The sequence below is a fragment of the Varanus komodoensis genome, unplaced genomic scaffold, assembly GCF_004798865.1.
Source record: "Varanus komodoensis strain SLA01 unplaced genomic scaffold, ASM479886v1 scaffold34_1, whole genome shotgun sequence".
Classification (NCBI taxonomy): Eukaryota; Metazoa; Chordata; class Lepidosauria; order Squamata; family Varanidae; genus Varanus; species Varanus komodoensis.
Window position 1 is genome coordinate 9,445,402 of NW_025335854.1, and position 24,767 is coordinate 9,470,168.

The 24,767-nt window shown below is 45.3% G+C and overlaps 1 protein-coding gene, 1 long non-coding RNA gene and 9 other non-coding genes across 16 annotated transcripts; 10 read left to right on the forward strand and 1 right to left on the reverse strand.

The window, feature by feature from the left end:
* Positions 1-7: 7 nt before the first annotated feature.
* Positions 8-8,059, forward strand: LOC123027924. Of its 4 annotated transcripts, none has more exons than XR_006415593.1 (12): positions 8-58; positions 2,022-2,054; positions 2,279-2,321; positions 2,774-2,906; positions 3,589-3,646; positions 4,084-4,169; positions 4,800-4,828; positions 5,278-5,320; positions 5,849-5,893; positions 6,654-6,696; positions 7,726-7,762; positions 7,950-8,059. It is a non-coding gene; the product is annotated as an uncharacterized LOC123027924 (long non-coding RNA). The 4 variants fall into 4 exon arrangements; XR_006415590.1 differs by having other exon boundaries at positions 4,122-4,169; XR_006415592.1 differs by having other exon boundaries at positions 2,774-2,884; positions 4,122-4,169.
* On the forward strand, positions 826-905 carry LOC123027959. Its single transcript, XR_006415600.1, has one exon. It is a non-coding gene; the product is annotated as a small nucleolar RNA SNORD74 (small nucleolar RNA).
* On the forward strand, positions 2,434-2,514 carry LOC123027961. Its single transcript, XR_006415602.1, has one exon. It is a non-coding gene; the product is annotated as a small nucleolar RNA snR60/Z15/Z230/Z193/J17 (small nucleolar RNA).
* Positions 3,980-4,046, forward strand: LOC123027960. The gene has a single exon (XR_006415601.1). It is a non-coding gene; the product is annotated as a small nucleolar RNA SNORD44 (small nucleolar RNA).
* Positions 4,634-4,694, forward strand: LOC123027964. Its single transcript, XR_006415605.1, has one exon. It is a non-coding gene; the product is annotated as a small nucleolar RNA SNORD78 (small nucleolar RNA).
* LOC123027970 lies at positions 4,895-4,970 on the forward strand. Its single transcript, XR_006415609.1, has one exon. It is a non-coding gene; the product is annotated as a small nucleolar RNA SNORD47 (small nucleolar RNA).
* Positions 5,568-5,628, forward strand: LOC123027965. Its single transcript, XR_006415606.1, has one exon. It is a non-coding gene; the product is annotated as a small nucleolar RNA SNORD75 (small nucleolar RNA).
* Positions 6,490-6,580, forward strand: LOC123027969. Its single transcript, XR_006415608.1, has one exon. It is a non-coding gene; the product is annotated as a small nucleolar RNA SNORD79 (small nucleolar RNA).
* LOC123027962 lies at positions 7,206-7,281 on the forward strand. Its single transcript, XR_006415603.1, has one exon. It is a non-coding gene; the product is annotated as a small nucleolar RNA snR60/Z15/Z230/Z193/J17 (small nucleolar RNA).
* LOC123027967 lies at positions 7,804-7,878 on the forward strand. The gene has a single exon (XR_006415607.1). It is a non-coding gene; the product is annotated as a small nucleolar RNA SNORD81 (small nucleolar RNA).
* A 739-nt stretch (positions 8,060-8,798) lies between the features above and the next one.
* Positions 8,799-21,002, reverse strand: DARS2 (aspartyl-tRNA synthetase 2, mitochondrial). 3 transcript variants are annotated; one of them, XM_044439297.1, is made up of 13 exons: positions 20,945-21,002; positions 19,964-20,087; positions 19,833-19,879; positions 19,209-19,315; positions 18,251-18,320; positions 15,993-16,172; positions 15,332-15,439; positions 14,515-14,577; positions 13,605-13,757; positions 13,047-13,265; positions 11,837-11,947; positions 9,792-9,867; positions 8,799-9,316 (listed from the first exon to the last, which is right to left on the reverse strand). In XM_044439297.1, exons 2-13 carry the CDS (start codon positions 20,067-20,069, stop codon positions 9,123-9,125), a joined length of 1,434 nt encoding a protein of 477 aa, XP_044295232.1. In that variant the 5' UTR covers positions 20,070-20,087; positions 20,945-21,002; the 3' UTR covers positions 8,799-9,122. The 3 variants fall into 3 exon arrangements, with proteins under 3 accessions (XP_044295232.1, XP_044295233.1, XP_044295234.1); XM_044439298.1 differs by lacking the exon at positions 20,945-21,002 and adding an exon at positions 20,845-20,910; XM_044439299.1 differs by lacking the exons at positions 19,964-20,087; positions 20,945-21,002 and having other exon boundaries at positions 19,829-19,879.
* Between the last annotated feature and the right edge of the window lie 3,765 nt (positions 21,003-24,767).

Here is a 24,767-nt window from a genome sequence, read left to right on the forward strand (position 1 = left end):
AGGAAGAGGAGCTCCGCCTCTCTCGTTCTTTTCGGGCTGCGCTGTGTAAGTCGCTGAGGTGGGTCGTGAGCCAAAATCCGATTTTTTTATTCTGGTCAATACGGTTCCCTCCAGTATCTGTGAAGCGCGCAGGGGTTTTAGGGCGCGTGGGTGCAACGGATGGGGTCGGGGGTGCGCGGATGGGGGTGGATTTTCTTGGCACTCCGTTCCGCTCTTCGGCGGGATGCGAGGCCTAGAAGGGCGACGGCGCCCGGGTGGCGATGCGGCGTGCGGGCTTCGGCGGGAAAGCGCAGGCAGGCAGGAGCAGCAGCCGCGGAGCTTCCGGGGGAAGCATCGAGCGACCCTTGGGGCGCTGTTCGGCTCTCCCGTTAGTACTATACCGCATTCAAACTGTGGCAGAACAGTAACTTTAAAACCAAGCAAAATCTCGACCTAAACAGAACCGTTCGATAGGCCATAGGTTGAGTACCAAAAACAGGAGGGCGTTGGTAGAAGGCTGAAATAACTTGAAAAGAAGAGAATTGCGAGGGAAATTTGAAGAATAAGGAATGGTTTCGGACCTCGGTAGGAATGTAAAGTGCATTCTATATAGCTTGATTTGCGGACAAAGTTAGGAAGCCTCATAATAGTTCCAAAGCGTAGCTTACTCGACAAGAATTGCAAGCTTAATGCCGGCATTTACTTTAGATTGTACAGATGGTGTTGAGTTATGCAACGCAACTAAGCAGTGGAGTAAAAGAATTGTTGTGAGCATATAGTCTTGCCTAAACTCCTGGCCATTGTAGGAAATCTCCCAGTGTAAGCCCCTGAACAAGGTAAGCGAGCCTTCCCTGCGCATGATGATACATGATGTTGGTAGGGACATCTGAGAAAATGATGAGGACCAACATCGCTGAGCAGGCCAGGGCTAGGATGTACTCCTGGTTGCTTCTCTGACCTTGAATATTCTCTTCTTAGTCTGTAAGAGCCTAAGAGCCAGTAAACACAGCTGGAAAAGCAGAAGTAGAAATTATACAACAGCGGTTTGTCTTAATACGGGTCGCATGAGGAACTATGCTGCCTTTTGGCTCTGCAGTTGGCATTTCAGAGATAGCTAGGCTTGCCATCAGTGCAGTATCAGTTTTGAATGCTATCTCACTTGCAGCATGGTAGGAACCTTGAACCTAGAGGGTTAGTCCCTTTTTGAATGGTTGGGAAATCCTACTTTAAAAATGTGATGGTGTTTCCGGATATTTGTATTTTGGGGTGTGAAAAACATGCCTGTGCCTCTTGTTTTCAACGAGAAACTCTGGAGGGAGATAATGGGCTTTTGCAGCATGGGTGCCCCGTTGAAATGAGGTGTCCTCCTGTTCTATTACTGTCAGTTCCTGAACACTCCAAATATTTTGCCTTCTCTTATTTTGAGCAAGATGCTTTAGATGGAAGAAACACCCATATCTGCCTTGAACTTGTTTCATATAAATGGAGACCTTAAATGAAACTAAACTTGGGGTGCCTGCCATTCCTTCCATAGCCAAAAATAGCACCAGCAGGACTAGTCCTCCCACATACTCTTAAAAAAAGTGAAGAGTACCTGCACTTTTGGACGTGTTTAGCGTAAAACATTAAATTGCCCTGCAAATTCAAGCATTTCATAGTACTTTCCAGATTAGACGGTTCTGGCTTGGAGAATGGCAGCTCATATGTAATTTATACTAATTACTGCAGTTGAGACATTTGAAAGGTTAAAACAGCTTTAAGTGTTGTCCAGATATAACACCAAGGTTGTAAGTTGTGCAGAAGCTGAAGTCAATGTTGTCTCTCATTTGCACATTAGTCTTAAGAGCTAGCCTGCATTATACTTAAGCAGTTATGGTCTGCTGGGAGAGTAACAGTGTAGTCCATTTAATACTTTTGAGCAGTGATGGGGCTGAGGCTGATTTGGATTGCCAGTCAAAGCTATCACACTATTCTGTTAGTGGGCTCTGCATTATTTTTAAAAAGGTCTGGCTGTATGAAAAACCTTATTTCTTTTTCTTTAGAGCTTCAGAAGATCAAGACTCCCATCTGCAAAGGTATTTTACTTTTTATAGATGTAGAGGTATTGTTCAGATTGTTTCAGCAATGCTGCTTAGCTTACATGGTGCCACAATGATGACCCCTATTTGCTACTCTTGATCAGAAGAATGATGAGAAGGCTTAACCACCTTTGTTCTAAACTGAGGCACAGTGATTGCTCTTGAACAATGGAGTGCCATGTTTAGGTATTTGGTTTAATATTTCGTTTTTCCCCTCGCAGGGTTTAACAAATGATCCAGAGGCTATAAAAGGAAGATATACTGGTAAGAGTCCTACAGAATGTGCCAGCATAAACTTATCATTTGTCTGTGCAAGATTCAAGAGAATGTCATTTCAGCAATTGGCATTAAATGAAATTGGATTTTGTTGCAAACAAGGATGCAAATGATGACAGCATAGTTCAGCAGACAATCTGTGACGAATGCTAATGTCTTTCGCTCCTATCTGATGCATACTTGTTGGCATTTTGGATTTCTCTGCCACCAGTTCACTAGATAGCCCGATTTGCGTGGATGCCTGTCACTGCTGTTGCACTGCAACATGTCAGCATTTAACAGATGAGGGCCTGAATAGCTTGGGAATGCTGGTTGCTTAGGAAACTAGTTCCAAGTTTCCAGTGTAGCAGCATGATGGACATAATCTTGACTGTCAAATTTTAACTTTCAGTCTAAATTCAGATTGCAGCCTGTCATAACTTAAATATTTTTTCTTATAGGTTCATTACTTGCAGCAAGATTAACATGGGGACTAGCTGCATTGCTATAAACCTCCGTTTGCCTCTACCTGCAAGCACTCTAGCATGGATGGACCCTGGATAATCAAATAGGTGGTGTTGCAAAGAAAGTTGAGTAAGTGCTGAGAATCAAGAAGGCTTGTAGGGTTAACTAGGCATCCATCCCTTGTCATGAATAATGGCCATTCATACTATGAATGATAGTATGGAGCATTAGTAACGAAGATACTTGGCTCCAGTCTGCTCTAATGGAGCAGACGCTCCTGTCTTGGAACATGTTAACATACCCATCCTGTGCTACTGCCTGTCTGATGTTTTCACCCGGCCTGGGGAAGCGTCACTGCAATGATAGGCTGATACTAGGTCTTCATGCAAATTAACAATCCAAAGGTGTAAACAGCATATGTGAAATTCCAAAGTGCCAAGCGCTTGAGCCTCTTCTGTGGCATTGGTATTTTTGTAGTTATTAGGCTTTGCCTTAATTTTGGAATCCATTTAACTCCTGTACCAGTGATGGGGGAGTTGCCTGATTATCTGAAATCTTGGTCTTCATCTTAAAGAGAAGAATAGCCCCAGTGCAGTCACTTGACTAGAACCTCTGAGGCTCTGCTGATGTTGCTTGAACATTGGGTTGGTGACTTGCCATTATAAGGAGTTAATCTGCTGTATATGATGCTGAATCAGGTCTCTGATCTAAATGAGGATAACGGAATTCAAACTGATACAGTGGAGGGTTGTAGGCAGTTTTTTAAAAAACTGAAGCTCAGCACATGTCTAAAAATGCTCTCTCTTAACAGGTCCTCGTGACTGGACTAGACTGAAAAATAAGCATCGGGATATCTCTGAAGTAAAAAGGTACATTTGGGGACATGCGACCAGGATGCCTTTTAGCACAAATAGGGAGCAGTGTGGCAAAAGTTTCTTGGAGGCTGTGGAGCTTTTCCAGAAGATAGCTGGATGATGGCTTAATTGGGGATAGGCAACCCCTGGCCCCAGATGTTCTGGACTAAAGCTGCCATGATTCCTGACCATTGGCCATGCTGATTTGGGGCCATGTGACTTCCTTTGACCGGCAAGTTGACTATCCTTTTGAAATAAGTCCCAGCATTTTCTGCCTTCTGGTTAAGTTTTGAACACGTGGCTTGATAACGTTTAGCGTGTGCCTGTTGCGTAGTCCAATGCAAGCAGCCTGTGTGATGAGAAGCCAATAAAGCTGACTTAAATAATGGAGGTTGGTAATTAGCTCTACCTGACTTCAGGTAACTGCTTGCATTTGTCTCATCTTACTGCAGGCTTTCTGTGGACTCTCCTTAAACATCCTCTTTTGCAGGTCTTGGGTGACTTTGAAGAGCTCTTTGTACTTACACTGCTGAGAAAGGTAATTCATTACAAGACTTTGAGTGAAACTTGAGGAGTGACTGAGAAGGGAATGAGACTGTGTGGATGGGCATCTGGCCAGCAATTCCCTGCTATAATGGACAGCTGGAATGGTCTTAAATATTTAAGGCAGTTGAGCATGGAAGGTACAAAAGTACCAGCTTCAGTAATAGGAACTTAAATGGCCACATCTGAAGGGAGAGTTAGTGTGTCCATCTGACATTCCATAAGAATTGACAGCTGTCCAGTTGTGTGGCAGTGTACCATCAGTTTGAGTTCGTTCCTTGGGTTACTAAAATCTGGAGCTGGCCACTGTTTCTGCCTAGGCAGCTGTTTGTCCTGCTAAAGAAGACTGTCCCAGTGTTGAGGCCTAGAGTCATGGAGGATGCAGTCTGGAATGGCTGCGAAATATGTTACTATCACTATCAGTGTTAATTTCCTCAGGAATCTTAAAGCCAGCAGGGTTCAAAATGATGAGTGAATGTCTGATCTGAAATCAGTGTGGATTAATTTTTGTACTGAAAGACCCTGTAAAGTTACTCAAAGCTACTCCTTTCATAGTACTGAATTCTTAATGTGTTCAAGTTTTGTGCATATAAATTGCTAAATGAATTCTTCAACTCTTACCTAGGTTCGGGCTAGGGGATTAACTAATTGGAGGTAAGAACCAATTTTATCTCTGTCCTTTAGGAATTGCTTATCCAAGACTATTTCGAAGGCACTTGTAACCAGTGATGAAGTTTTGATTCTGCCAGATGAGTTCTAATGATATCAACCCCATTCCGTTCCATTTTCTGAGGTTACATTTCCTGGTGTCCATTAAGGCTTAGGAGCTGAGAGAAGAATTGTGGTTCTTTTCATGCTTACCACTTGCACCTATGGAGTATGCTGGCTTTTATGTCAGGCTTCCTGTTAACAAGTTCGGGGATAGGTGTCCCGTGTTTGCCATCCACCCACCTGTATTTAGTTCTGGTCAAAACTTTCATTTTGCCAGTTCCCAGCAAGAACCGTGTTGCCTGTGCAGCCTTGAAGTAAAGATTACAAAATTATGAGCCAAGCTTTGCAGAATTTGTTGCCATTTTCTAACAATGCTTTTTGTTTCTTTAAAGTACTGATAGAAGGCCAGGCTCCAATATTCCTCTACTGAGACAGGTTAGTACCATGATCATTTAATTGGCTAGAAATCAGAAGGCTAAGATCTGGCCCTGAAGGTTTAAGTTGGTTGGTTGGTTTATGGAATTTGGTTGGATTTGGAGAGGTGTTATGGGCTAGTAGCATTTTGAACTGTGAAATGGATCAATGGTTTGATTATATACGGCATTTTCACCTATTTTCGCATTCCATTCTTTCAGAAATTAAATTCATCCCCAGAAATGAGTGAGGGCATGCTAAGGGAAAAAGCCAATGATGTTTTAAGAGTAGTGGACAGAACAGTTTTCTGAAAACCTTACACTGAGGCTTTTAGGGGAGATGTGTGTTATATAGCAGAAGAGAAAGTCACCAGACCAGGGGCTGTGAGTTACCCAGTGAATACAGTCAGCTTCACATGGACTGGGAGAACAGGAGGTCTTGCCAAGTACCTGTTTGGACATGGGTCCACTCAAGCGTGTGATGGCTTGCAGTGAGAGCTCTTCCACCTCTGTGTTGGGGTCAGATGATGATGCTTGGCCTTTGTTTCAGAGTGAGGAAACATGAAGAGGACTGGCTTGAGGCATCAGAGAACCGGTGAGTGTAATGGCCAAATGCAGCAGGTCCCGAAAGCGAGGCGAGTCCCTCCTAGGTGGCGGAAGCTGCTGGCAAGAGCATCCTGCTCCTTTAAGGCTGTTCTCTCCACTGTAAACGCACATGCCAGTCCCACAAACAAACAAGTCTTGACTGCAGTTCAAAGTGACCCTTCCCCTTTACCATAAAGGAGTAAGAATCAGCAAGGGGTCACCCCAGAGTCCTTCTGGATCTGGAATACCAATCAGTGTCCCTACACTTGTACTTCACTTTCCTATATAAAATATAGTCAAAATGGTTTGTGAAGAAAAGAGCAAGTAACAAACAAGCCATGTACTAAAAGGTGGTACAAGATGGAGGGAGGAGTGGCTGCTGCAGATCGCATCGGGGTGGCAGGAGAGTGTGGAGCCCCTCACTCGAAGTCAGCAGTACTTCGACCCTCAGGCCAGGGAAGCAGGGAGCCCGCCTCTGCCCTCAGCTGATGTGGCAGCGGCTGACATCCAGCACTCGATGACAGCTGGTTCTTTTGAGCTGCATGGAGTGGTCCCTTAACTCAGTTCATGTAACGTGCTGTTAACGGTAGTCATATTTATTTAATGTACTGTTACTGATGAACTTGTGTAATACAATGGGAATCTCTCTGAAATGTAAAGAGTTTTACCTTGAAGAGAATTTTGCACTGAAACAGTACATTGGTGGGACTGCCTCCACGTGGGGCCGCATTGTGGGCCCCAGTGGTAAAATCATGTCAACTTTCCTACAGATTAAACCGGCTGGTGTCCTGGCAGGACTTCTGTCCCTCTGAGGTAAGCACTCCGTGCCTGGTGCACCGCTTGAGAAAAAGACGTCACTGTGCACCATATTTAAGTCCATAGGCAGCATAGCTGCCCCATGCTGCAGCCGAGGCCTTGGTTTGCGCAGAAACAACTTGATCTGTTACCGGTTCTAGCAGCAAAGCACACAGCAAGCCTGAAGTGGCCAAATGGAGCTTAGAACTAGGCTTTGGTGTAGCTGTTCTTGAGCACAGCCAGGGCTTGGCTCCTCTAGGCTTGGTTAGTGGTGTGCTGCCAGCGTGGTGGCAAAATGTTTTTTTCTCCCAGGCTCCCCATGGGATTTGGTTTGTGGGGTGTAGCCCCTGGCCCCTCCAAAGCCTGCCTCTTAGAATTGTCCAGTGTTGCACCAGCTAGCAGTGTTGAGATTAACATGCACTATCCAAATCTGATGGATTTCAGAGGCTGCATTTACAAGTCCATTGCTCATTTCCCTCTCTAGAGATAGTGAGAGCAAAGAGCTTAGAGGGGTGCATGTAAGAATCCAGATACAATGATGATCACATAGTTCAGCAGAGGGAACCGTGCTGAATTGTCTTTCGCTCCTATCTGATGTATCTCGCACCCCTTTTAGGGCAACCTGGGGTTAGCGCTCCTGAGACCAGTATGAGGGGACTGTCTGTCAGAGACCCTCTTTAAATGATAGCAACTATGGAAAGAAGCCAGGCAGCCTTGTTTCAGTAAAATTTTTGTTAGCATCTTTTCTGCAGTGGTAATATTTTCAATATTACCTTGACTTAATTACTTGACTGTGACTTAGAACAAAAGTGGAAGTTTAGGTAATGTTTGCGATGAATCAGTGCTAAAGCTGATTAACATGACCTGCTTTTGTTTGGGTAACAAAGGGAAAGCGTTCTTTTTGGTAGTCAATTTTGTGCAAAGGTTGAGGCAAATTGTATGTGGCAGGCTGATGCAGAATGTTCTTTCGTGCAAACTAGTGGTCTGTTTCCTGAGGTATGCTTCATTTGCTCTCCCTTGTATACTAATACCCATCTCAATTCATAGGAATCCACCATTTTGAACTGGCTGTTGACTTGAAAGGGTAGGCATCATTCCTTTATATGGATACAATGTCTGTGGGGAGATACAAATGATGATACCTTTGCCTTGAACTCTCTCTCTGATCATGTGATGGAAAATGCGAGGTCTGATGCAATCACTGTGCAAGATATGCTATGCTAGAGAGCTGCCAATACAGCGTGGTGACTTTCCTTTTCCTCCCATCCCAGATGCGAGAAGCCCTGCCCTTTCTCCAGAAGAGATTTAATTTCAAGTGTTGGAAGAGAAGCTTGAAACCAACAGCTGCGGCATTGGGATAATAAAATGATTGTTAATCCTATTCACATGTTTATTGGCTCTTTTTAGTACATGGGGCAGGTATGGGGGCCCAGACACCACTTCCTCATTCAGTCCTCTGGGAGTCTCAAAGATGGCCATTCACGATTCCTACGACCCCTTCCACTCCTTTACTTGGCAGCTTCCCAGCTTTTGCACAATTTCACATTTTAAAAGGTTTAAATGTCTCTCTTAAAGCTTAGTTACAGGCAGTAAGAATCAGAGGCTACAGTACATTATTTGCCCAGGCAGTTTTTTCTTCACTTGCACTGACCTCGGCTCCACCCACTATTGGAATGTGGCTAATGTTTCCAAAATGGAATGTAGCTCTTGAGCTAAAAGGTTCTCTCCCGCCTGGACAGGACACTCAACCTCCAGGCCCTTCCTCAGGGTGCAGAGCCACCTCCCTGTTGCAGCCTGCCTGGGACCAAATTTGCCATCTTCCTGGCATCCTGTCAAGACAGCCCTTTATGCAGAGAATTTCTCTTTGGTTTATTCAGAGCTCTGAGGGGATCATTCAGGTGAATAATCTTTAGTAGGCCTTACTGTACTTTAAATTTTAACATTGTATTGTAAATTGTCCAGAGGCCCTAGGCAATGAGGCCACATAGAACTGAAATAAAAGGGTAGACTCCTGCAAGGTGATCAAACTGGCCAGTCCTAGAGATCAACCCTGACTGTGCTTTAGGATTAAATCCCACAGCAGTCTTAGAAGCCTGGAGCTGAATAAGGAATGCAGTTACTGTAATAATACTGTAATTTAAGTTTCATTTTTATTCACATTTCAGATGCATGCACAAAACTACTGAAATTTGAATCCCATGTAGCAAAATATGAATTCTATTTTAACAAGTTCCATCTCCACATGGTTTCTTCAATCAGAATTTTGTCCTAGTATTTAAAATATGAGGCGCGACTCCTCAGCAGAAGGAAGCAGCAGTGGTAGATGCTGCAATCTGAGAAGGCCCCCTAAATCGATTTAAGTCCTCTGCCTGATGCATAATTGCTAGAGCGGCTGTGATACTGGTGGAGAACAAAGGCCGGCGTACAGGTGGCCCCAGAACCTGTTAGCTGAAATCCGTGCTCTCCCTGGCTTGAGTCAAAGGCCATGCGACCTGGATATGGTATGGCTCCAGTTCTTCTGAGGCCACATAATTTGGAGAGTTACTCATCAGATCTCTTCCTCGGAGGGATTTAGGGAAGGCAATGACATCTCGAATACTTGGTGCACCAACTAGGAGGGACATCAGTCGGTCAAGTCCTAGAGGACAGAGTTAAAATCCAATGTTAATTCCAATTGCCTATTGGAAAAAATATAGGACTGTTACGGGCCAAAGAACAAACCGACTCTATGGACAAAACTGCAGATCTCGTTCCTTACCCGTGGCCCATAGAATGTGATACTGATAGTTTTGTGCCATTCCCCTTCATTTCTTGGGCATCAAGGATGGCTCCCTACTCAGATATTCGACGGTGTGAGCCTGTACTTCCTTTGGAAAAACTCAGCAGGTGCCCTTTGCTTACTATAAAGACTGGAACAAAGTCCCAGTGGACCAGCCATTTATGCCTGGATTTTTAAGCAGGCCACTCTGCTGAAGATTAGCCAAGGCCAGTGAACAGAGGAGACGGTGGCCCATTTCCCGGTCAAGCAAGATTGGTCTCTTGGGGAGGCAGGAACATTAAGGCCTGACCGACGGGTCAAAACATGGGGGCTGAAAAGGACGACAGACACTGACCTAGTGCGATTCCTCCATGTGGAGGTGCTCCACAGGCCAGAGCTTCAAGGAGGTGAGACAGCAGCTCTGTGTTTTCCTAGAACAAAAGTACAACATTAAGTGACATAACCGGGAAGGCTGAGTGCTGTAAACGGAGTTGTAATCATGGCTCAGACACTGCCAGGTGGCTTTAAAAAGACAAGCAGAAATCATTTACTGGTATCACCACCATTGTTGTTTGTTGTTAGTTGCAAAGTCGTGTCGGACCCATTGCGACCCCATGGACAACACTCCTCCAGGCCTTCCTGTCCTCCACTGTCCCCCAGAGTCCACCCAAGCTCAAGCCGACTGCCCCAGTGACTCCATCCAGCCACCTCATCCTCTGCCGCCCCCTTCTCCTTTTGCCATCTATTGTTCCCAGCATTAGGCTCTTCTCTAGGGAGTCCTTCCTTCTCATTAGGTGGCCAAAGTATTTGAGTTTCATATACTGGCCTTCTGAAGAGCAGTCAGGGTTGATCTCCTCTAGGACTGACTGGTTTGATCGCCTTGCGGTCCAAGGGACTCACAGGAGTCTTCTCCAGCACCACAATACAAAGGCTTCAATCCTTCGGTTCTCAGCCTTCCTTATGGTCCAACTTTCACAGCCACACATTGCAACTGGGAAAACCATAGCCTTGACTATACACACTTTTGTCAGCAGGGTGATGTGTCTGCTTTTTAGTATGCTGTCTAGATTTGCCATAGCTTTCCTCCCCAGGAGCAAGCGTCTTTTAATTTCTTGGCTGCAGTCCCCGTCTGCAGTGATCTTAGAGCCCAGGAAAATAAAATCTGTCACTACCTCCATTTCTTCCACATCTATTTGCCAGGAAGTGAGAGGACCGCCATGCTTTTCCCTAAAAAGCCCACCCAGAGTGCTGGAAATAACAGTAGTAAACCACTAATTTAAACAGCCAATGAGAGCACAGGGTTGAGGGTGACAGCCTTTGCTAGGCACAACATCTTGTCCACACAGAAATCTACAAGGGGGAAGAATCCAGAACATTTATCTGCAAAAAATGAAGCGCACTGTTTCCAGCAAGCGACTGGCTGCTGCCACTTCCTCGGTCAGGCATTCTGGAGTGATCCTTGCACAGCACAGAAAAGCGTTTCTGGTGTATTTTGTGCTGACGTGGTGGCAGAAAAGCAAGCTTCAGATGCACACCTATGCAGGTGACAAGGCACTGCACATCCATGCCGCCCTGTCTGTGAATGAAGTTAACGCATCCGTAATGCTCCTACTGGGGCCAGTGACTGAAATCTTAATGCTGTGCATGAGTAACACAGCACACAAGCCACCTCAGACACGGCAGTGCATTGTCTGAGGCATTTCCATAACTCAGTCCTACTGTTGTGCCCAACGGCTCGGCAGCAGCGCTGGCACGCGCGAGAGGGCCAGAGGCTCACAGTGAGAGTCGGGCGTTGGAGCAGGGGGATTTATACTTGGTGTCCAGGGCCCAAACGGCCCCCCTGCCGCCTGACTCTGAGGCTTCCAAGCGAGCAGCTTCCCCACATCCTGGCTCTGAGTTTTTTGAGCAGGGTGCCGTTTCCCTTCCTCTTGACTCCGAGGTTTTTGAGCAAGTTGACTCTGAAGCTGCTGGGCGGAGTGCTGGAGAACAGGAAGACGCGGCAGGTGATTTAGGAGATGCCCAGCTCAGGAGGAGGCTGCATCGCTTAGACCAATTGAAACGATGAGGGAGAAGCGCATCCCACCCACGCACAGAAAGACATGAGAAGGTTGAAATCCACGTGACCTTTCCTGTAGGGTCCAGAAAGGAGGGGGCAACTGAGCTGCGAGGAGCTCATTGCCAGAGCCTATCTGTTGCATCGTAAATCTTGCAGCAAAGAGCAATAAAAGTCTTTAGTTTTACTGCCGGCTGCTGTGTGAGTTAATTGGAGACGTGAGTTACAGCCTCACAACACCTACCAAAATTAAGCCTCATTCTTTCATTTGCTTAAGTTAATGTTCTGCCAGGAGTTCATGCAGCCGATGAAGTTGACCATAACATAGAGAAGTGCGTTGCCTTTACCTTCAGCACCGTTTCAAGAATGAACTGTTGCTGCTCTGCATCGTGAATTCGAATGGAGCCACCTCCAATCTCATTGCCATTCAGCACTAGATCATAGTGCTGACCACGAACCTGGAGGGAAGAGAAGGAGGGCAGGACTTATATTAAAAGTTTTTTGCACAAGTTGCAAGAGTACAATCTGTCCTGTCAGGATGCTAATAAAAGGATCGGGGGTTGGGTATCATAGGTCATTAGAGAGAACAGAAAGGAATTAGGAGCCACTATGGCCAAGGTGACGTGGAATTCTGTGGCACCACACACAGACACTCCTGTTCTATCACTGCAATTACAATTCCAGACTTCTGAATCTCAACACCCAAAGAGCAGATAATCACATACTTGTCAGAATCAGATTAAGTGTATATACTGCACTATTCAGACAGAGTGGAAATCCCACAGAATGAGAATAGGCAAAATGGATGTGCTTAATTGTTCCACTAAAATCCGTAGACCAAACGTGGGAAGAGGCATGCCATCACTCTGTCTTCCTGCAGCTGTAAGGACGGGGCACCTTTGATTTCTTCACATCTTTATACTTTTCTAGAAGCATCTGAGTTTTCCACTTAACCTTCCTTGACAAGAGTGGTGCTGTTTGTTTCTTCCGGGAAGATGCCAGGAGGTGGTGCCGGCTGATTCACATTTGTTTGTTTTCTTAGCGTTATGACAGGAAGTCCTACAGAGTTCTGCTTTATTTCTCCTGATAATGCAATTACAGGAAAGCTCACTGGAGGATGACATATTACCACTATGCCAAAGGAAGTAATATTCGTATTGGTATTCACATCCCTACATAGCCATGAACGTCCTCAGCAGTTTGGAAGAGGATAAAGAAAGACACTTGTGGGAGGTACTGGGATCCTGTGGATCAACCTGTCTGGTGTGACTAGAGTTTCCTTGATGGAAGCATACACAAGGTGGAAAAAATGGAATTTAAAAAATAATGGGTTCCAATTTGGCTGAATTGTTCCCATAACAAATACAACAGTCTAGCACTTGAAAATCAGGTACAATGAAAAAGGACTTCTAAACAATGCTCAATCTTCTCTCCAAAAGAGAAGCGGAAACCTACTCAAGGCTATGCCAAATAGTCCACAGACAGCTGCTAAACCTTTTTCTAGCCCTTTTCTGCATACACAGAAAAGTCTGCCATTAAATAAAGACACAATGTCACCTTTGCAGGCTCTGTGTAGAGGAGGTGCTTGTCAGAGGCATTGGGTGCAGTGAAAGGATGGTGAGCAGATTCCAATTCCTTGGGGTTTCCTTCCTTTGGGAGGAAAAGTGGGAAATCCACCACCCACAGAAAATGGAAAGCAGAGGGATCGCGAAGTGACAGGCCTCGTGCCTCCAGAAGGTTAGCACTCTCCAAGCGCGCTTTTCCCAACGCAAAACACTAAAAAGAGAGGAGAGAGAGACGTGGATGCAGCAAACAGATTAAAGCTGAAGAGGGCTCCGTCGTATCTGACAATTTGACTTCCTTGCTACATTTGACTGTTCGTGATGGAGCCCAGCTCCTTAACATTTTCTGAACAAGATGGATGATAATGCAATAGATTGGCTTAACTACAGCACGTTTACAAAACATAAGCTAGTCTTCACATGATAATCACACTATCCTTCATTTCTCTTCAAAAAAGGCACAGGTTTTTTTTTTTTTTGAAGAGAAGAGGCTAGAAAATTCTACGGCAACTGGGAACGCCTGGGCAGCTCACAGGGACAACGTTCTCCTTACCACTTTCTGAGGTTTGCCAGCTGCCAGCAACACCACATCATCCACGTCGGCCTGAACAGCTCTGACGAGACCCAGCTTTTGCTCCTCGTTCAGAAATTTACTGAGTCGGGACTTCATGCTCCCATCAGACCTCAAAATCAAATGCGAAAGACCCTGCTCAGGAGAAAAGCGCAGATGAAAGAATCGAGGTGCTTCCTCAAAGCACACAGCTGCAAGGAAGTGGCCAAGATGCAAGGGCCCTGGAACTCTACGCAGACTCCTCCAGCCCACCATGCAAGCAGCCACAGAAGCTCCTGCACAGACCTCCCCAGGTGCACTTCCTCTGCGTATTCTCCGTGTCCTGTTGCTGGTGGCCCAAGATGCATCACTGAATGAAGTCTGGCACTTTTATTCTGTAAACTGATGCACCCTACAAAGGGAAACATCAACAACCTCCTTGCTGGGTCCGAGTAAATGCCATCTAAGTATTCCACCTTAACCACAGCCAGATGAGCACTTCTGGAGCCCAGGGGCGGGAGGCATGATGGTGGCAGCCAGCCCTGCCCCCTCCCCAAGCAGGGAACATTCAAACACTCTGCATATGATGAGTCCACTGTTCTCTTGTGGACTGTCCTCCATAGCGTCGCTTTAGATCGGGCAAGATCCTAAGATGAGCCCTGCAGGATCAGGCTAAAAGCCTACCTGATCTAACATCCCCTTATCCATACTGGCCAATCAGACACACATGCCCTGTGCCAGCTTTCTAGCTTTCTTTTTCAAGTTAAGGTGACCTGTTCCGCAAAGCTCAGGAAACTGCTCACGTTCCAGCTTCACTGAAAGGACTGGGGGCACATGGCACAAGGGGGTGTTTTATGTAGCTCAGACAATCTCCCGCCAGAAGTCACTGTTGGGTCAAAGTGCCGTGCCCTACCTGGTCAAACTGGGATTCCGTCAATTCATTTAACGAGTCCAGATCTTTATTCTGAAGATATTTCTAGAGAAAAAAGTAACAGAGAAGCGCAGATGATTTCATTAAATCTGTTATATGCCCACTGACACTCTTATGCTCCTTGTGTGTGTTGTTTTATGCACTGAACCTTAGAAAGTTGCTGGGTTTCCATAATGCTCCCTGGTTTACTAAACATTTTTTCATGTATTTTACAATGCTCAAAGGAAGATCATTAAGTCCAGGCTGAGGGGCTTAAATAATGGCTGACTGGGGGTGGTATCAATAAAAAATAAGTCTACCAGGATCTAGTGAGCTGGATCACACAATCACTCATGCCCACTTCAGCTTATTTAATGCCAGACTCTTTTCGAATATTCAAGTCATGGCTTCTTGTGCCACCCAAACCAGGGAGGCAGGGATTGTACAAGGCTTGAATAGTCCTTGCATAAAACTAGGCCGGGGTCCTCAAACTTTTTCGATTGGGGGCCAGTTGAAAGGCAGCGGCTACACACGTGGGCCGGTGAGGTGGAGGTGCCGTCAGGCGCACGTGAGGCAGCATCGAGCACGCACGGCGGTGGCTTGCTTGCTCGGAGACCATCTCCGACCGAGCGAGCCACCACCTCCCTGCCCATGCAGCGAGCACGCGCGTGGGCTGCGAACGGCAGCGTGGGCCAGACGGATGGCCGTGGCGGGCCACATCTGTCCCGCGGGCCGTAGTTTGAGGACCCGTGGCCTAAGCCATGGCTTATGAGGGCCTGTCTGACTCGTCCTCACCCAAAGACAGACCAGCGTCACTCACCGCGCCCTGGGGGATGCAAATGGCCCTGACAGTGCCTTGGGGCTCGCTGAGGAATTTCTGCAGGAATCCAACTTCCACATTCCTGAACACATGGCTGACGTCTTGAATCTGCGTATTGAGCAAAGGATGGGGACAGAATCGTGACAGGCAAAGAATGAGGAACAGACAGTGGGAGCCTCAGTCCCAAGGCCTGCAAGGGAAGCCAGAAGCAACCATGGGCTGTGGGGAGAGGCCTGGCTGTGACCCCCCCAAAGCCCCATGGCCACCATCCCTTAGGCACCCCGCAGGTGTTCACTTGGAAGAAAAGGCTCTGCCTAAACACACATGCAGGTAAGGCAACAGAGGATTCACTTTTCTGCGCCTCGAGTTCCATCTGCGTTAGCCTGTGGCAGCCAAGCCATGAAAACGGGGCTCAAATGACAGCGGAGGGACGGGGCCATGAGACCCCACCCACTGCTACTACTGCCCAAACCAGGGGCTCCCTCCACCTTTCTGAAACACCAGCTAAGACCCAGAGAGAAGGCAGTGGACTGACTCATCTTCCATTGACAAGGAGATAAAAAAAAAACACCATCTTTTTTTTTTTTTTTTGGCTTCGAAAGAAATCAGACATAGAGAAGGAAGCTGAAAAATTGGGTAATTAGGTTGACTGAGAACATACCTTCATTCCAAAGCGTGTATCTGGCTTATCAGTTCCAAAAATTGCCACTGCCTCATCATAGCTCATGGAAGGGAAGGGGACGGTGACAGGTCCCTTTTCCTCAGGCCAGGAATACTGGAGCAAGCCCTCCGTTAAAGCCTGAACCCCAGCTTGGTCTACAAATGACATCTCGATATCAATCTTTGGAAAAGAGGAGAAAACAGAGGAGGGGTATTTGTAGACATTATAAGAATCGCCGTATCTTCATATGTGCATTTCCTACAAAAGAATCGCAATATTTATAAATTAAACAAAATTTCATTCTAAGGAAAGGGCTTCAATGCCACAGAAGAGCCATTTCCTCAGGAATGTAGTTTTGCATCGATTTCCAACTGAAGGCTCTCCATATCTTTCAGTCCGGCAGACATGTTCAAAATAGCAAAGTGTCACAAGTCCTTCATGATGTCTCAGTTCAATTCTCATTCAGTTGGAATTTCTCTTATCTTTACCTTCTGTTTCCAGAAAATGTGCCATCTTAGTGGGGCATCTGGCAACACCTTAAGGACCTATACATTTTTACTGCTTCTGTCTTCATGTTCTTGAGTCTACTTTATGCAGCTCACAAAAACGTAGGCCATAATAAATTTGCAAGGAGCCACAAGACTCTTGATTTTGGGCATTACACCACACCTGGTCCAACATTCCCTGCTGCATTCCATGAAAATTGGAGATATTAGGCTCAGCTCAACAGATGCTGCCAGAGTGTGTTGGTGCAGCCCACGGCCGCCCACCAATATTTTACTGGGCTACATAGTTTTTTAGATCACAGGTTGTTTGTTTTGTCACAGGCCAGTATCGATTGTTTACTAAAATGATTGTTACTTGACAAGGGTAGCATATGCGTGACAGACCCACATGCACTGGAAACAGTGCTTGCATGTTGAAAAAGCAAGTATTCCCTCACTAGCTCAGAGCTATGTCTATGCACTCCAGCAACTTATTTCCAACAGCAGTCGGACACATCCTTCTGGGAAGCTCAGAGACAGGACACTTCGGATGGGAATGGTGCGATATTCAGAAACACCGACTGGCAAGAAGCAGCTCTGTTAGCACATTAGCCATGTGGGACAACCTTGAAAACCGGCGATGCAAACGTGCTCTTACGAAGCCGTACTCTTAAGCAGCAAGGCGGGCAACCTCTGCAGGGGAAGGTGCAACTCACTCCTCAAGAAGCGTGTTGCCACAGTGGGTTCCCATGACCTGCAAGCAGAGTCCAACCTCAGCCCTGCTCAGCTGCGCAGCAGCTGCTTATGGAGAAGGTTGCGCCCTGAGAGGTGGCCCCAGGATGGCCAAAAATTTGGGATTTGAAATACTATCAACCCCGTCCTTCGCTCGCCCTGGTACTTCACCTGCCTGTTCGCTGGCCCTGCAGTGGTGCCCCCTGGCATTAATGGCTGAAGCACCGTAGTGCAAAGGGGCAACATGAAGTCTGCAAATACTGGGGTCATCCTGCCAATACCCACACTTGGCTCACAGCTCTTTGGTCTGCCCTGTTCATTACTGGCAAGGATCAAAGGAAAAATGGCATTAGAAAGCAGAGCGTGGGATGCGATGGTCGCAATTTGTGGGCTCAGTTAATCCACAGCCTGTTCTTGAGCTGGCTTGGGGCTGTTTAAGCCGTGGAGAAGACCAAGTACCCAGGGTCAGATATCACAAAAACAGCCCATGACTTCAACGTTCATAGGTTGCTCCTGGAACTAGAAACATCTCAGATCCAGCAGGCATCCCCCAAATGTTGGAGTTGGCCTACTGACTGACCCTGCTTGACATGAGAGAGACAAAGACCCAAGAACCCAGGTGATACTTTGCTCAAACAATACCATCTCTGCAACTGGTATTTGGTACAACTTAGAGCAGGCTTTGGGTATTATTTATTTGTTTGTTTAGAACTCTTCTAGACCGTCCCTGCCTGTGGTGTCGGGACGGTTTAACAATAAGGCAAAATAGAATAAAGCATGGCATCCCAGTCAAGATCTTAACCGATCAACCAATAAAACCCATATTAAAACAATCACATCTTAAAACACTGGAAAAATAAAAAGCGGTTTAATTTTAATTACCCATTTATAATTCCAAAACAGTAGAAAAACCGCTCTGCAACAGGCAGATCAAGTCTCAGTGGGGTTAGACAGGCTAGGCCTATCACACGCAAATGAGCGCACTGTCAAATATTTCCTTACAGCTTAAAGAAAACTATTTGGTGATAGAAAGAAACCTACCTGAGTAAATTCAGGCTGCCGATCTGGTTTTGAACCTTCATCTCGGAAGCAGCGAGCAACTTGGAAGTACCTGCCATTAGAACCGAAGGTCATCAAAGGTATCCCCTGCTTATATAGTACATTGAATTAATCCCATCTTCCCCAAAGGCAACGCCAAGGAACAGGGATTTTCCACAATCAGGAATGATGCTTGGTGAAAGGAAAGATTTTAAGAGAACAACTTCAGTGGAATTGCTAGGAAGGTTGCTGGGAAATGGTTGCTGTATGTTCCTGAAAACAAGTACAGAATTGAAGGTGCTAACAAAGAACGATCTGAAAATATAAGTAGTAAAAACTAGTAATTGTATTAAAGGGAAGAATGCTAAAGCCTTCCTCAGACAGGAATTAAAACCACAGAACTTGGGTGAGGGCTTTCCTTCTAGAATATTAGGCCTCAAAGGTAACACATGTTTGAGATATTGTTTCCTGTTAAACTATTAAGACCTAAGAATTTTTAGCAATCTTTCCTTTACAATATGAAATATTTTTGTATTATGCGATATTAAAATGCATTTTCTAACAAGAATGACAAAGTCATTTTCCTTGATCAAAGGTTTTCCACAAACAATCTTTGTTAACAAAACAAAACACCAAAAAAAACCCCACTGAAACCAACCTTATAGTTTTTAGTGTATCCCACCTGAAATATATTAATCAACTATAGATCATTAAGTGGCACAGCCAATGCAGCCCTGAGCAACAGCCCTGGTCCGAGGACCACAGGCACGGCCCCAACGTTTATGGCTAGACAGCCCCACCTTCCCTGGGGAACCTAACTATGGGCAGATCAGTTTGTGTGAGCAGCTTTGCCTCTGCAGTGACCACATCCACTGTCTTACGAACAGTTCCCATCTCTTACTGTCAGAAGAAAAGCTCCCCTGAAAACAATCCTGAAGCAAATGGTGCACAAGAAACTCACCTGTCTAGACCTCCAACCATCAGTAGCTGCTTAAACTGCTGAGGACTCTGAGGTAGCGAGTAAAACTTCCCAGCTTCGCGTGAGGGGACCACGAATTCCTTCGCACCCTGGTATTAAAAGAAGGGCATAATACAAAGCAGGTCTTGCTCCGACCTCAGCCGTTCCTTGCAGGAAGTCAAGAAACTTCTGATATAGATCTATACAACTGAGGATCCCACATGTTTTGTTTTTATACGCTCCCCCTTGGAAGCTTCATCAAGCTCTCTTCGCATTTATGCAGAAAGCAGAAACCTGTGAATACACCTTGCCCACCAAACCTGAACATGTCCACCACACTGCACTCTTATTGCCATGCGATGGTCTACAGGTGTGCATCCCCAGTCAGTCATGCCCCAAGAAATCGCATCATAACTTTGAAATAAGTGTTCCTGTGGCAGAGAGCTGGGAATCTGAACTACCCTCCAGCCCCTCGGCTTCTGCACAGGGGCCAAAAGACCGCTCTTTGAAGTGCCTTCACCTTCACATTTTTGGGCTGTCTCCTCTAAAAAGTTTCTCAATTGATGTGGAACTACGGAAACGTTTCCAAAATGTTACATACATGAAAGAATGAATTGGCGTACCTACCCCTGGAGTCTTCTTGAACAACATAGGAGTTTCCACATCCACAAATCCTAAAACAAGGTTTCATGCATTTGTTAGCTGCACAGTGAATGAAGTGAAAGAAGAAGTGAACTCATTCCCTGTGCTTATCTCACCGTTCCTGTGGCAGAGATATTCCCGCATTCTCATCACCATCTGGGACCGCAACCGTAGGTTGTACTGCATCACTGTGCTACGCAAGTCCAAGTAGCGGTACTGCATCCTCAAGGTCTCATTTTTCTGGGTGGAAAAGAGATGTGGTTTAGCACGGAGTGGGGAAGAATCGAAGGTCAAACTGGCTTCCAAGTCTAACAAGAAGAGAAATCCCCAAACTGCGAGAGGAGCAGAGATGGTTTAACATTAGTAATCTGCAACAGCAGCAGCAGTCAAAAGCAGCGAGTGCTAGAGTTGGCATGCAGGCAAGTACAGATTAAGGCACCTTCCCCTGAAATTGCCTGAAGGGCCCCCAGCTCCTTGTCTGAATACTGCGATCCTAAGCCAGGCATAAGTTGCCAAGGTATGACCCCACAGAATGGTATATTAGGTAAAGGATTGATGCTTGTAATATTTTTAAAGCAAGTTTCCGGCTCTTACAGTTGCTCTTTGAAATACTTATGAAAAAGTCAATTATGCAAAGGTGTTCCATTTGCACAAATTAAACAGATCATGATCTTGGAATCACGATTTAGCAACAGAAAAATATTTTTTGGTGCTACAGTTAGAATGCTTCGGCGTAAGCATTTATTTTTAAAGTAGAGCACAAGTGTTCCTACCCTTACACATACCAGTACATAGTCTGACGCCCATTCTTATGTATCTCCTTTGCTCTCAAGCTATTGCTAATAATTATTCTAAGCTTTGACACCATGTACATTAAGGTAAATTACGGATCCTAACACATATTTGTTGGCAATTGGAACTGCAAACAAACACACACTGCTCTTTAAGCTTCCATGGCCCTAGAATGAAGAGGAGAATTTGAAGAGCAAAGTCTTACAAAAATTCCAGTGATACATTATTAGATAGGTCATCATGTGGAAATGAGATGGGAACAGACACCTTCGCAAAGTCTTTCACTTCAAAGGGTAGTTTCTTACAGGTGTTCAGGACCTCTGCTGTCTCCGCCTTCACTTCAATATCACCTGTTGGCATTCTCTAAAATGAAAAAGGGAGAGGTAGTTCAGAATGTCACCATGTTTACATACAGCTCTGATTATGATGCACTAGCTGTCTATACTTAGGAAGTGCCTCGGAATTAAGTATATTAAACTAACAACTTTTTGCTGGAACAATTTCTTTCTAATTTTTGCTCGCTGCCTCAAAGTCCAGAACCAAGCTTCCACCTGCTTTGTCCAGCTCGGAGCTGCCGAAGGGATCAGCAGCTTCATTCAGTTTTGTACCAGCACAGCCCTAAGCCAAGAGGACTCAGTTCCCCACTCCAGCTTGGACGACAGAAGAAAAGGCATCTTTGGATCTGCACTGGCCAAGATCCTAGTCAGGACCAGGTGAACTCAATGCCTCTCTGCCTCCCTCCTCTAGCTTGGAGCTGGACAGTGCTTGATGGGTTGGCTCTGCAAGACTTATTATTTACATGACAATTTTACAAGTACCTGCCCCAGGGGAAGCAAAATGCAGCTATTTTAATGGCAGCTGCTCAGGTTTGGTTTCAGGCTGAGCCTGGTGAGAACTGGGTCAAAGTCTTCACAGAAATGGGTTTTGAGGAGGAAGCAGCAGCTCTGTCACACAGGCATTCTGGACAGCAACTCCAAGCATACTGGGCAGCGAGGGAGGAGGATGAATATCCCGAGGCAACGGGAGGCTTCTGAACAGCGGAGGGTGATGGTGCTGGTGCACCCCCCCCCCCCTGCCCTCACCTCAACCGCATTACTCCTGAGGGGGCAAGAACTGCCAGGTAACAGCCAGACCATTCCCTGCCTATCTCTGGAGCTTTCAGTCTGGTCAGTCAACACATCCATCACATAGCAGCAATGAGCTCTGGCAGGGCAAATTTAGGTAGGGGAGCTTAGTTTCGGTGAGCACGACTTCTGCACTGGCTACAGACCTCTCAAGTATCAAATATAGGATTGTGGCTGAGGGATAGATGGCCAGATCCAAAGACATATCACCTGAAAGGCAACCCTGTACTTTCCGGGAAGCCATTCTGGTTGTCTCAAACAACACTCGGAGGAAAGCAGAGGGGAATTCTCCCAAAGTACTCACGGGGTTTGCCTGCCCTGGGGGCCGGGGTACCACAGTCCCAGTCACTCTCAGGACGGACTCGACAGGAGTGTCACACAAGGTCTTCTTCAAATGGGAACCAGCCTGGAGAAAGCAGGTGACGACACACACAGGGATGAGCGGGGAGTGTCTTCAAAAGAGATTTAAGCTTGATGATCTGTCTAGGTTATGAACTAAATTCAGTCCTGCAGTCCAGGTGTGATTTTAACTAGAATCCAGTATGTTTTACATGGGTAAGCAAGTCAAAATATCTTAACATTTCAGTCATATCCAACATGTGTTCCGAGTCAGGACCCTGGGTCAAGAATGGAAGATACACCTTATTGGATCACATCAAATCCTACCACTTCCAAACATGCCATTTTTATTCCCCAGTTACAACGCACTTAAAAACAGTATTTTTTCTAAATTATGTAGCTTATCATTAGACTTGAGGCAGGCAAAAATGCTTCAGATTTATTGCTCCAATATTTCATTTATGGAAAAAAATCATATAATCTATTTGACAAAGCCTGCAACTTTCTAGAAAGAATATTCCCCCATCTTCAAAAGTTAGGAACATTTTATTTTGCATGTCTTTGTAATGTCTTTCCCGCTAAATCCTAAGTTAACAGATATTAATTTAAACTTATGTTTAATTTGCAAATCTTTGATAACTCTTACCTCATCCTGGGGTATAATAATCTGGGTGAGTCCCTGGAAGTCTCTCAAAACCACGAACTGACCCTGTCTAACCACAGCAGACACAAACATACAAATATGTATATTACTTTAAATTCCTATATTAGATCCAATTTACATATGCAGAAAAATAAAGAATCAGAATTTTTGGAACTGTACCATTTTATGGGCATCTATTGAAGAAAAATCTGTGCTCTGGAGTGCAAACCAGGGAGAAAGCTAGACCCATCTTCCTGACATGCTAGTTTTCCATAAGGAGGGTACTTTAGGTGCAAAGTACATTTAAAGATACAATTCCTGATTTACTGTCTGAAATAGTACAGTTTCAAAAAAAGTCATTACCTTGTTCAAAGCAATCATGGTCAAAGTATAATCGGTACACCCCAATATGATTTACAAAACAGATTCCCTTCGCATTTCTTAGACATTAACCAGCCCATAGGTAATATATTGAAACAAAGAGATACAGCTTAAACAACTTTAAATCCCACTGATTGCATGTGTTTCTCCAGTGCTGTCTTTAGAGATGGCTCCTGGAACACTGCATATTCATCCTGCCAGTGGCTTCTGCTGCTGACAAAGCCACAACTATTCGATACAGTAAAAACAAAAACTGTCATTTCTCTTTGAAAATTAATTTGGCAACTGACAATAAAAGCTGAGCTCTGAAGCTTTTAACTTCAAACTTGGATAGTAAATAGCGCAAACTGTAACCTATAAATAATATAACTACGTAGTTTTCCATCCAGTCTGCCATGTGGAACGTTACAAATAAGCTAAGGAAAACTGACACGTGATTTTAAAGATTATATTTTTTTAAAAAAATGTGAGAACACAGCCAATTAGAGGATCACTTTTCTTCACTGACTCCATCAAAACAAATGCCAATAATGACAAGTTCTGAATACTAGATTTTGAGGATGAACAATGTCAGAAGACACTGGGGTTCCCCAAAAGATTTGGCTACCCTCCATTGGAGCCTGAGTTCTCAACTAGCAAGGGAAGTTTTGTGTTCTTACACAGTAATCCTATGGCTCTAGATGGTGTGAAGGCGGCTATAGAGTTCATTTCTACACCACCCCACAGCTGAAGCTCTCAGTGTTTTAGAGTCCCAGTCCTAAAGTATGAAATTGGGCTTCACCTCTGGGGTGCCCTTTCCACCTCACAGGCAGCATGAAAAGAATTGCTTCTTTGTGGTCACAAAGAGGCAAGTTAAGGGGCAATCTGGGGGCAAGCGGCAGGTTAGGAAATGAGCGCTGGCAAGAGATGAGGAGGCCCTGCTGGCAACCTGGCCATCCTCCTCCTGCCCTGCATAGGCTGACCATAGACCTCCAAGCGTGGAAGGTGAGAGGCAGTACTACTGAATTGATCCCGTGGAGGTTTAAAACTTGTCTAGCACCAGCAGGCTGGGCACCCCATGTGCGTTAACTTTCTATTTACCTCTGATATTGAATCCATCCACACAGTGTTACCACTTGACCAATATGAGTTGAGCGCAATTCCCCACAGGTTTTGGTACGAGCTACAAAGCTATTGACATCTTTGGAAGAGAAAAATCAATGAAGTTTATTAGCACAAGATCTAAAAAACAAGCTTTGATCAGTGTATCAACTATCAAAAAGAATAGCTATAGGGATGTCTGATACAGGCAGAGTAGCATTCAGGAGTTATATTTTGGCTGCACTATCATTTTTCAAGTTTGAAGCATTTGTTGCTGTTATGTGCCATCAAGTATTTCTGACTTATGGAGAACTGATGAAGGGATGTCTCATCTTTGACAAACTCACAGCATTGGGCAGTTTCAAAACAAAACCAAACAGTCTTGGGAAACCTTAAAAGAGCTGGAGTACCTCCAAATGACTTCTACCACCATCTTTCCAAAGACACTGGCAGTTATTCCACCTTTCCCTCCCTTAAAGGACTTTTCAGGGAAGAAAAAAGGCCAAAAGAGAAACAAGCATACACAAGAGAGTCACAAGTGGAAGATCATGCTATTAGCGC